A 12,134-nucleotide genomic window follows, 5' to 3' on the forward strand; every position below is an offset into this window, starting at 1 on the left:
GAAATTTGCCAGTACTTGGAGACCTCATTCTTTTTGGGACAATTGTGGTGGACTCTTAGCCCTAAGGAAAACAATAGGTCCTGGAGTACAAACCACACTCAGGAACTTTTCTAGTAATAGAACTGGAGAACCATTTTGCAGAAACTTGTTTTAAAGGAAGGTAATGGGAGCCAGGAATCTTCCCAGCCTAAAACAAGAGAATGGAGAGCAGGTGACTTTGCTTGCTCTTGAAATGGAGAAAACTGATACTCACAGTAATGATGGGCTCCTTGTACTGGCTTTTGGAGCTCTCATATCATTGATCAGTACCTGTGGAAAGCATTGAAAAATGAGCAATGGTAGTGGGGAGAGAGGAATTGATAAAACCATCCTTTTGCTCCTTGTTCTGTCCAGTATCTCCATCTTTCCTTAGGGTATTGAGTGGCTTGTGTTCCAGGTGTAAGGACCTCAGTTTCTCACTGGGCTTTAGATTCTTTATCCCCTGCAGGCCCATTTCCCCTAATTCATCCCTATTTAAATAATTTCTCTTTTGTTTGCTTGATGGATAAGAAGATGCACTTTAGTACTTGAAGAGTAGCCAGAGTGGTGCTAATGAACAAGCTAATGCTAGAAGGATGGGTTCCATCTGGGGCTGTTTTCTCCTCCTCACACCCACAAAGACTCCTCTGAGAGCACATCTTCTGTCCTGAAATTGCCTTCCAGAAAGGAAAGGTGGACTCCTAATTTTGCTCTGATCTCTGTGGATCTGCTCTCAGCTATTTTTACATTTCTGTTTCTCATTTAGAGAATTACTTTGGGTCAAATACAAACAAACCAAATGAATCCTTACAGTAATTGCTCCCATGGGAGCTGACTTGTTTTGTTCTTCAAAACAGGGATGTGAAAATTAGAAGGTTGCATAAAACCCGAGTTCTTCCTGCTTGGTCTATCTCTACCAGCAAAAAGAGGACCCAGAGTCCCTGTGGCTTCCTGCCACTGTCACTCATACTCCAGTGATTTTTCTTTCATGCTTTGTGGAGAAACCTGTTCCATCCTTGTCCCATAACTTGCTCCCTGGAAAATGTGCCAGTGGGAGGGGTGGACAGACCTGGTTGCCAGGGCTGGTGAGTCATTTAATCTCTCCTGAGATCAGATCCACTCGGAGTTTTGCAGGAGAAAAGATGTGAAAAATACAAAATCCTCACCACTTGCCAAATGTCATGTATCATGGTAACTTTGAGAACAAGGTTAAAACAGGAGATCTGGTTGGCCCCATCTTGAAGCTGGGAAGATAAAGTAGCAGGGCTGTGGAGGAGGCTGTTTCAGATTGCCTAGCACCATCTGCTGGCACCTCTGCTCCCTCCTGCCTCACAGCACACCACAGGTTGGTGTTCACAGCGCTTCAATACCTTGTGCATGCAAAATCTAAACCCACAAAAAACATACCACGGAGAAATAGTATTGAGGAAAGGGAGATAGTCCTAGGTCCATCAGAGAACTGGTGAATTTCTTTGCTAGACTGTTGTTTTTTCCCTTGTGAAGGGGGATGAAGGAAGGGGACAGTGACAAAATGTCAGAGACAAGCCCTAGTTGCTGAAGGATGTTGATGGTGATATTTATAAAGTGGGAATCTGTGTTTTAAAGCCACTTGTAGTTGTATTTATGCTTTTGGAAGTCATGAAGCATTCAAATGAATGTGTTGTCTAGCCAAGACAAATAGAATAGAGCAGGGAGAATACTTTGGGATTCAGTAGTGTGCAGAAAAACATTTTTGAAGTAGAGTTGCCTGCTTAGGAACCTGAGCATGGACAAATGCTGCTGGTGCTTTTTCTTGGTTGAACACAAAAAAAATCTGACCTGAAAACCTTCATGCCTTGACATCCATCCTTCTTGCCTGATGACAGCTCTCACGTTTCCTCCTCCACATTCCATGGATGGCAGTTTGTAAGGCAGCTGCCAGTGCAATCCAGATGCCAGCACTGATGGCTTCTTTTGTGTGCTGACCTCGTTGAAGTTGACTTGATTAGATGATGTTTTTTCAGGCATTTCCTTCCTTCAGCTGGTGCCAAGAGAAGGGCACTGCAGTCTTGGGGAAGGTGGTCAGCTCCTTCCAAACCAGTGCCATGACAAAAGGGCTTTGTGTGTGTTTAGGGTGAGGAAACCCTCACCTTCAGTCCTGCTTGCAGAGTGTTTCCTGCAGCACAAGAACCACGGCAGGTTCATTTTGGTCAGGTAGGCAGGGGGTGAGATGGTTGGAATGTTCGACATGGCTTTGTGCTCTTTCAGCTGTATGGGAGGAGAGCACCCTGGGAGGATCCTGCCAAGTGGGTCATGGACACCTACCCCTGGGCAGCCAGCCCCCAGCACCACGAGTGGCCCCCTCTGCTCCAGCTGAGGCCCGAGGACGTGGGCTTCGACGGCTACTCCGTGTCCCGGGAGGGCTCCACCAGCAAACAAGTCCCAGTGAGTGATGCTGAAGGAGATCCTCTGGTAAGCTCTCCTTTCTGAACAGCAGAACTCTTTCATTTGCCTTGTTTCTAAGGACTGGAGACAGGAACTGCTCTGTGGCTGTAGACTGATCCCTTTGGTTGTCTCATGTCCTCCTTTGCTGGAGAAGCTGTGTTTAGCCAGGAATTTGGGTGCTGCTGTGATTTACAGTCAGTGCCTCTGTTCTGAGTCTCAGTGTTACTGCCCCTGCTCCTTTCTCCCTTTCCTTCCAAACGCTGCTGTAGCTGTAGCTGGAGTTAATGCTGTTCCTACCTCAAATACAAATACTGATGAACTCCCTTGGCTCTGCAGATGAACATGCTGATGAGACTCCAGGAGGCAGCCAACTACTCCAGCCCCCAGAGTTATGACAGCGACTCCAACAGCAACAGCCATCACGATGACATCCTGGATTCCTCTCTGGAGTCGACCTTGTGATCTCCCTCAGACAGAAGTTGTTTCCACTTGGCAAGAGCCCTGATCACAGACTGATGAAAAGAGCACGTTCCTGGGCTGGGATCTCAGTATTAAGAGCTGCAAGAACAAGACACTTGGAGCAATCTTGAACCTGGGTGCAGGCAACCCAAGTGACCTTTTTATTGTTTTTTCTTTTGACGATGATGAGAACTGCACTACTCCTTGGTTTCCTTCTTTTTAGTTGCTGTAAGCTCTCATGCCTAAGATCCTGAAGATGTTAAAAATAATCATCATTACCAAGTTGAAGGGACTGGGGTGGGGGGCAGTTTCACAGCTGTGAAGCCAGCAGCTTTGTGCCATGTACTGTCTGGAAAGAGAGGGGAGAGGGAATATTTGCCTATGCTGCTTCTGACCAAACACATTTACGTGAGGGCTGGACTTTTACCAATCAGCTTTGTGGGTTAAACTCAGCTTCATATAGTTCTGGTGCTATCACAATATTGCTTGCCTCCTAATAATACTCAATGAAGGCAAAGCTGCAAAACAGGGAAGTTTTAATAAATATTAAAAAAAGAGAAAAGGAAAAAAAGAAACTAAAACAAAAAGCGCTGCTCTCCTTGACAGTCTGAGACCTTGGTTTTCTTTCATTGTGTGTTTATAAAGATTATATATATAAATAGGATTATATAAAAATATGTATACAGTCTGAACAAATCAGGTTTTTTTCAAACACTGTGTAGCAATCAATCCTGCTACAAATGAAAAATCAGGTAGCCTTTTGCTAGTCAGGGCCCAATTCTCTTCCCACTTGCATCCACACCACCAGCTGGGCTGACTTCTGTGCTGTTTACACCCCACTAATCCACCCTGAGGAGAGGGGGCTTCCCTCCTTCACAGAAGTCAGTGGCAGGGCTGTGCCCCTGGAGTCCTTCAGCTCCAGAGGACCCTTGGCAGTGCACAGGCATGGTGAGCTCTGTACACAGAGGGTGAGCTACACCCCTGCAAAGGGATCAGTCAGACTTTCAGTTTTTAATTCTTGCCATGAAACGTGACAGCTGTTTTTAGAAAACTTTGGGTTTTGTTCAGAGGTTTCATTCCAATGGGCACAACCATAAGGGGGTTAATTAAAATTCAGCTCTGTGGCAGTTCCAGTGCTACTCTGGTGACAATACTTCCATGAATTTTCTTTTTAATTGCAAAGTTTAAAAAAAAAAAAAAATTCAGCAGTATTCAGGTCTGGAAAGAAAAAGATGAGGTGCTGAGTACTGTGTCTTTTGAGTTTAGCTGTGCCATGCTTTTGAGTTGTGGCAGGGCTGCGAACCTGGTTTGGTTCCTCCTCCTCCTCTGTGAACGCACACACCTGCACCATCAGTGTTCAGGCTTGTACCTGTGCTGGGGAGCAAGAACACCTCCCAAAGAGCTGCACTTTTCCTGGTGACACCATCCCCACCCCCAGCACATCAGCTGTACCTCAGCCAACACCTCACTCCCCAGGAGGGATCCGTGCGAGCCTTTCCAGCTCTCCTCTGGTGCTGACTTTTAAAAGCGATGCCTTATTTTGTACTAATTGTGTTTGATTAAATTAGTGCTGTATATTATGGGATTTTATTTAAAGAAACAGGGCTAAAGTCATCTCTTGAAATATCATAAGTTGCTGTGAATATTGTTTGTATGAGATACTAGAATTTGTTTAAATGTGACAAGAAAAAGGAGGGAAATGAGATAATGTTGCAGGTTCATATCAATCCCCACCTAACAAATCTCTGAAGAGCTGTTTTATCCATGCAGGAGGGACAAAAGAAGCTTTTCAACTCTAATAAATGACAGGAATATGCTGGTTTTTCAATGTACAGAAAGAAATCTTACTACAAACACTTTTTCAAGCTTGTGGGTTTAAAGGGACATAACAAACAAGTTCATGCTTCTGTGGCTCAGCTTGAGAGGATGGTTTTATTATACCTCATGACTTTCTGTAATATAACTGTACTTTGTCTTACTAAGCTGGTCTTGAATCTGCTCCTGTTACAACTTTTAAGTGCTGATGACTTTTTTTTTTTTTTTAAAGAAAAATATTGTAAAAGGAAAAATTTAAATATTTTAATGATGGGGGGAAGAGCTCGGTGTTGTTACTGTCTTAACCTTATGAACTCTGATTTCATTATTTCACTGAATGGTATAACGAAGGTTACTCAGCCAATTTTCCTAATCCAGTTCTTGGTACTGTAAAAAATGGGTTAGATCTGTATGGAATCAAATCCATAGCATGCTGATGATGAGTTTGAGAGAAGTTAATTTTTCCAGTAGTCTTGACAATTCTGCTTCCCAGCACTGACTTTACCTGCTACTACTGTGAATTTTGGTACCTAATCCCCCAACTGAATCCATGCAGACAGAGCATGTGCCTGTAAAAAAAAATCCAGTTGCAGGGCTAGGGCTTTAAATGGACTTGATATCCTAGAAAATGTCTCGGTTGACTTTTAACTGAGTGCTAAAAGACATGTTTAAAGTAGTGTTTTATTTGTGGGAAACGGGGTTTTTTTTGGTTTTTTTTCTCGTGTTTAATCCTGTGCTTAAGCTCAGGAAGAAATTTCTGTTATCTCTTCTTTTTTATTGACACTAACTTGGCTTACAGTGAGAGAGGCAATTTTGAATAGGCTAGTCATTCTGAGCATCACAATATTCCGTGTTTTTCTGAAACTTCGGGAAGCAGGGTTACCTGTTGTGCACACGTCTTAGTTTTTATCAAGACTTTTCATAGGTTAAGTCTTTCTTTAGGTGACTTTCTTCTCATTTAAGGCTTTTTCAAAACACTTCCTTTTTCTTTTTTTTTTCCCTTTTATCTCCTCCTTACAAAGTTGGCTTGTTTAAAAAAAAAAATATCAACAAGAAATGCAAGATTCTATGCAACATTCGTGTTGAGTTATAAATTGAGAGAATAAACCATTTTCTTTCCTTCAGAACTGTCAAGAATGATACAGGCCATAAATGAGACGTGGTTTATTTGGGGAAGGGGAGGGAGGGGGTTGGTTAGCCTTTTTGTACATTTTGAAAGAAGCAAACTTGATATTTCATTGTTGATGCTTAACTTCGATATTATGTGTATGAAATCTTGTCTGAACGTGGCAATTTTCTTTCAAGAAAAAAATAATATACAAAAACAAAGCAAAAAAAATCTTTGTTGATATTAAATGGAAGGTTGCTGTTTTGATCTAGTCGTTTCCAGTGGAACAGTTTATGAAATATGTTCTATAAGATGTACATTTTTTCATTGTAACATAGAAATGTAAATATTTGATTAAAAGTGCTGCATTTTGATGAATTTTTTCTAGCCATTTTTAAAGAGAAAACTAGGAATTGAGTATTTTGTGTACGTTTATGATGTTTTCCATTTGCTCCTCTCCCTATTTAATTTTCAGTTCTCGTTTAGGATTGGAATTTGTGAATGGTCTGTTTGAGATCATGCCTCCCCGTTCTCACTCTCCCCGTTTCTACCCCTTCCCCACCCCGTGTCATGGAGAATAAAGCTGATGATTGTACCAGTCTTAAATTATTCATGATTCAATAAAATTGATGCTTATTTATTCAGATTTGTGGTTTCCCAGAACTTTTTATCCCTTCCTAATCACCATTTTATAATTTTGTGGATCATGGGGTTCACTCCTTTGGTTTCATTGGCTTTATCAAGAACTTGGGGGGGAGGTGCCAACAGCCCTTACCTGTCCATCCAGTCTAGCCTGGAATATTTCCAGGGGCATCTCCCACCCCTCTGGACAACCTTCACGTTCCACACAGTATTCCAATTTTCTCTCCACCCGTTTGATAGAGACATTATGGTTATAAATGCACTGTTAGTAAAAACATGTAGGAAACGATTATCCTTCACGACAAATAAATACTCTGGCTAAAAAAAAAAAAAAAAAAAAAAGTAAAAAAAAAAAAAAAAAAGTAAAAGTTCTCTATTCAAAAAGGATAAATGCAAAGACCTCTGCACTAAAAATCTAGGGGGTTTGGGTTTTTTTTTCCTGGAGACTTACTTCTTCATATTTCTTTTTTGACAGTTCCTTGTCCACTTATCACCTGCTTGAATGATTAATGTTGGGAGGGCAGATTCACGTCTAGAAAATTTCAAATAAAACAGAAAGAGAAGCTCTGCTGAAAACTGATAATTGTTTGTTCAATCCAACAATACTCTTAATGACACAGCACTGCAAATGGCAGCTCAGAGCTGGTCTGTAATGTGGGCAGTCTGTTCTCCACAGCAGTTTTACAGAGGCAGAATTGCTTCGGACATGCTCAAGCACATTTTTCTGTGTTCTTAAACTTCCTTGGATTCACAGAATTGCATGTCCTAGACTTGGTCCTGGAAAATGCTTCAGCCATGATCTTGGACAATTGTTGAATCCATACTGGACTGCCAACATGTGTAGGGGGATACAGTATGGGTAAGTGAAGGTGGTATGGAAGGTAATCTTATCCCTAATGAGTTGCAGCTGGACCAGTTACTAAAGATCAGAAGTAGGCCTGATCTTAACAGGGCACACCTGTAGGCAATAAGAACAAGTGGTGTAAAAGAGTGGATTGGTGGGATAGGGAGTGTGAGGACTGCTGCAAGGACTGGGAACAGGCAGTGCACGGAGGAGCTGCCTGTGAGAAACATCCAGGAGGTATGAAGCTCTGGTGATATGAAATCCTTGCGCTCTAATCATGTTAGAACTCATGCTAAGTCAACAAACATGCTTATTATCTCTCAGGAATTCTTCCCTTCCTTTCCTTTTTTGGCTGCCTTGTCCCTTTCCCTTTTTGCATTATTCTTTTCTCTGCTCTGTGCACACTGTCTTGACTTATCTTACCTACACTTGACTTTTTCTTTCCTTTATCTTCTCTTTAACCATTATTTTCCTACTATTTTTGTTTCCAACATCTTGTTTCATTTTATGCCCTTCTTGGATCCATCTCCTCATTTCTCAGTGCCACAGGATCAGTGCTGACTTCTTTCCTGCAGTTGAAATGGGAAATTCTCTGGAGTCATTCTATAAACTCAGTCTGCAGCATGTGACATGTATTTACACCTTTCTCATTCCTCTGCCCTTTTTTCCCACTGGTACTTTGGAGTAGTCCTCTCAAATACCCTGCAGGCTCCCATCCTCCATTCCTCCCTTTCTGTCCGTTTCACCACTCCACTGATGCCCAGGATTCTGACACCGAGCTCTGTGGTGACCAAGGGTTATCTGTGGTTTCTAGTGTAGATGTTTAATCTGGGCTTTTGGGGGTTAGAGCAGAGCACAGCAGCTGAGGACAGCTTCCATCTTAGCCCCTGGCAGTGGGGCTGACTGCAGGCAAATCCTTCCCCATCATCCCCTTGGTTGGTTTAGCCAAGAAATCCACGTTCCTCTCCCCTTCCTCAATCATAGGATGGTTTGGGCTGGGAAGGACCTTTAGAGGTCGTCTAGTCCAACCCCCTGCCATGAGCTGGGACATTTTCTGTGAGAGCAGGTTGCTCAGTCACAGGTATTTCTGATTTGCTCAGAGGCTTGAGAGATGTTTCAGGGAGTGGAGTCCATGCTCTGGCTAAATATGGGGAATTTCTCCTCCCCACGTGGGGCTAGCCAATTAGGAAGTCTGAAGGACCTTACAAGAAATAGGATCCACAGGCAATGGGAAGAGGTCATGCTCCCACTGAGATCCTGACTGAGAGCCCTTTGGAGATCAAGGATCTGGTGCTCTGGCTGTCAGGGAGCCTGAGTGTGGCCAGGACTGTGCTGTGCTGCTCTGCCCTGTGCCACGAGCACAGGCTGGCCTCCAGAGCTGGGCTGTGATGCACAGAGCCCTCGGGCAGCTCAGGCCACTCTCACAGAGAGACAGGCAGCTCCTGCTGGGCATGGGGCTGAGCCATCTGTGTGTCCTTGGCTTTGTCCAGCCATGCAGCAAGAAGGTCTCATGGGTACATCATTGCTGTCTGACAGCAGAAAGGGTTAATGGAGTCCCTTTGCTGTGAGAAACCCCTCCTTGAATGCCCACTCGGTGGGTGGGGTGTGGCCAGGATGCTCTGTGTGCTCCACTGGGGATTCTCAGCTCTAAGGGACAGCAGACTGTCTCTGCTGTTCCCATCGTGCAGCGTTCTCTCTGACAAATGGCATTTGATGCCTCCCTCACCAGGCCCGAGTGCTTTTTTATCGGGATTGTGATGAACCAGCACCACCCAGTGCAAAAGAGGAGTTAGGACACAAAGCCCAGTGGGGAAGGAGCAAGCTCATGAGCTCAGATCTGTGTAAGCCACTAAGCCTCATCCACAACGGGATTTCTGAGGATGTTATTGCACAATTTTCAGCTTCACACTTTCTGCCAGACCACCAACCTCCAGTCCCTAATCAGTCCTGACTGATAAACAATTTGCACAGGAGTGCCCAAGTCATCCAAGAGTGTAAGAGCCTGAATGAGGGATGTGGGACTCCAGGGGCTCTCCAAAATGCAGTTTATTGTACTCAAGATGTCACAGCACTCCAGGGCTGTGGGTGACAGAGCTGTGCCCACAGCTGTCAGCTCCAGCTGCAGGCAGGCCTGGAGACCCTTTGGGTTTGGTTACATTGCATTATTTACTTTTCTTTGCTGAGCATCTTCATACAGTAGAACCAATCTATACCTTTACCTATTGTCTATAGCCTATCATAACTACTCTAATTACCATAGTCATGTTACTATTCTCCAATCACTCACAGTCAGTACGTTACAGTTTAAGCCAGAAGTTGTTTTTCAGTTTTCTTGCAGTGGAAAATTCTGAGACCTTTTTTCTACTTGCCACATCAGCAGATTTGTTTGCCTGTGCTCTCTTCCTGCTTGGTAAAAACATCTGGTTTGGGGTGGGTTTATCCTTTGCTCTAAGCCATAAAAGCCCTTCTAACTAACACACCCTTTGCCTCCTTGGTTATCTGGTAAGACTGGCTCAGCAATTCTTTTCTTCTATATCAAAACTTACTTCCAAATCTATTCCTTCTTCAGACTCCACGTTTAAAAATCTTTCTGCCAAGCATACATATCTGTGAGACTTCCTTGTCAAACTTTCATCCTTCCCAACACAAGAGGATGCTGGAAAGCTCTGAGAAATGCTTCCTGCTGCAGAGGCTGGACATGCTGACTCAGAACAGCCCATTGCTGGCTGGATTTAGTGCTCACTACCTACCTGATAATATTTACTTTACTGCACAACTATCAGTGGTGGCCTTGGATGTAATGATAACAACATTGTGAAGCTTCAGATCCTGCTGAGGACACTGAAGACAGCTGATAGGACAAAACCCCTGGATTTCAGAAGCATGGAAACTTCCACTCCTGAAGCTTCCATAAGCATCTTATAAGGGCTGGGACTTACTCAGGAACAGTCCAACCCCTACAAAGGGAGAGGGAGAAAGCAGAGCAAGAGACCACCCTGGCTTAGCAGGGAGCTTTGGGATGTGCTTAAAGACCAAAAAAAAAAAAAAAGATAAATACTGACCATGGGAAGGTGGCCAAATACCATCAAGGAGTACAAGAACCTTGGTGGGGTAGACAAAGTTGTGTTTAGCAAAGCTGAGCTTGGCTAAACCTAGGAGGGGTATGAGAACCTGTCCTGTGAAGAAGGACTGGAGCAGTTGAGTCTCCTCCTGAAGAAAACTTCTTGAGGAGCTCATGGCAGGACTGCAGTAACTAAAGGGCAGCCAAAAAGGGGATGGATGCTCTCTTCTCACAAGGAGCCACATGGAGAAGACAAGGAACAATGGGTGATGGGACACTGCTCTCCTGGGAAGGCTGAACACTGGCCTGCCTATGGGAAGCATTGAGTGAATTCCTGGTTTAGCTTTTCTTTTGTGCATGGCTTTTACAAATCAACAACACAGCAAACCCAAACCCAACGAGCCCTTTTGCTGTTTCACTGTATTTTGTATTTTGTCTGTGTCTTTTCCATCTCTTTTTCCATTCCACCTGTGTCAGGTGTGTGTTATCAATTGCTGACTGCTTCAAGGTGTCAGAGAGGTAGAAGATGAGAAATGTGACAATGTGTCCAGTTGGAAAGAGGTTGAAGACCTGGAACAGCCTTTCTAGCAGGGGGTGGTCATGCCCTGTGCCTGGCAGCGTTCAGGAGGCTTTTGAACAATGCCCTTTAATAACACTTTTAATTTTTTGCTAGCCCTGAAGCTGGACTAGATGATTTTTGTAGGTCTCTTCTTCTTTTCACACCTTCCCTTGTGGCTGTGGCAGTGAAGTGGAGAGGGAGACAGCTGTCCTCTCACAGAGGGAGATCTGGACCCAGGGGACATCTGCTGCATTTGTTTCTTTTGTTTTGGTGTGTTATGAATGGTGGGCATTAAGATCGTGGAGGAGAAAATAAATGCAATTTTGTAATGAAATCTCTGTTTCTGAACAACTCTGCTACCTGTATGCAAGGCAAAACCCACTGATATTTCTGTAGTGTATCACAGAAATGTGAAAACAAAAAGCAGCTGGGTGGGTATGGATTTTCCTGGTGTTATTGTAACGACCCTTGGCTGGACTTGAGGCTGAAGAGTTGAGTTTCTCTCTTTCATTCTGTTTCTCTACCCTGTAGGAATTAATTAATTCTATAATTACCTGCTCCCAGTCTATAAACTGTAGTATCCTAGTGATGTGTGAAGAGTTGCTCCCAGGGTAAAAGGCAGGTAGATATTCTTGTAAAGTCACTTAATTAGGAACTGATAAATTCTTATTGAATCACTAATGAGGTAGATTCCTCTCCCAGACACAAACTACAACCTGTTATCTAGAACCACATACTACCAAATAATCAAATTTGGAAATCTACTTTTTTTTTTATTTGACAATCATCCACTTTAATATATATACATATTTAGAGTCTGTACACGGTAAAATACAAAATAAAATTGTTTCTTTATAAGTTACACAATTACACAGCTGCATTCACCTGTAGTTTAGCTGTCATTTAATTAAAAAAAAAAAAAAGAGAGAAGCATTGTTGAGCCATTGTTATAATCATTGACAATAACCTTGGTATAAAACACCCATACAGAGTAAGTGTACAAAATAGTGTACAGTTCATATAAGCTGTGCAAAGACAGCAAAGTTCAGTTAAAAATCAAAGAGATGTATCCACTTTCCTCTGTCCACACCATGGATAGGAGAAGCAAAGCGGAAAATAAGCACAAACACAGGCAAGAAGGTGGGTTAGACAGTGCTTTGAACACAATATTGATGAATAAATTAAGATAAAAATCATAAATATG

General features: G+C 43.1%; 1 protein-coding gene across 6 annotated transcripts in view; it reads left to right on the forward strand.

Moving 5' to 3' along the window:
* The window catches only part of NAV2 (neuron navigator 2), a 380,173-nt gene extending 373,703 nt beyond the window's left edge, over positions 1-6,470 (forward strand). For all 6 annotated transcript variants that reach the window (XM_009098722.4, XM_050974858.1, XM_050974860.1 and 3 more), the window contains 2 exons: positions 2,266-2,469; positions 2,779-6,470. In XM_009098722.4, the coding sequence (XP_009096970.2) occupies positions 2,266-2,469; positions 2,779-2,904 (330 nt within the window). In that variant the 3' untranslated portion in view covers positions 2,905-6,470. The remainder of the gene's footprint in view (positions 1-2,265; positions 2,470-2,778) is intronic.
* The last annotated feature ends 5,664 nt before the right edge of the window (positions 6,471-12,134 follow it).

Source organism: Serinus canaria, chromosome 5, assembly GCF_022539315.1.
Source record: "Serinus canaria isolate serCan28SL12 chromosome 5, serCan2020, whole genome shotgun sequence".
Lineage (NCBI taxonomy): Eukaryota > Metazoa > Chordata > Aves > Passeriformes > Fringillidae > Serinus > Serinus canaria.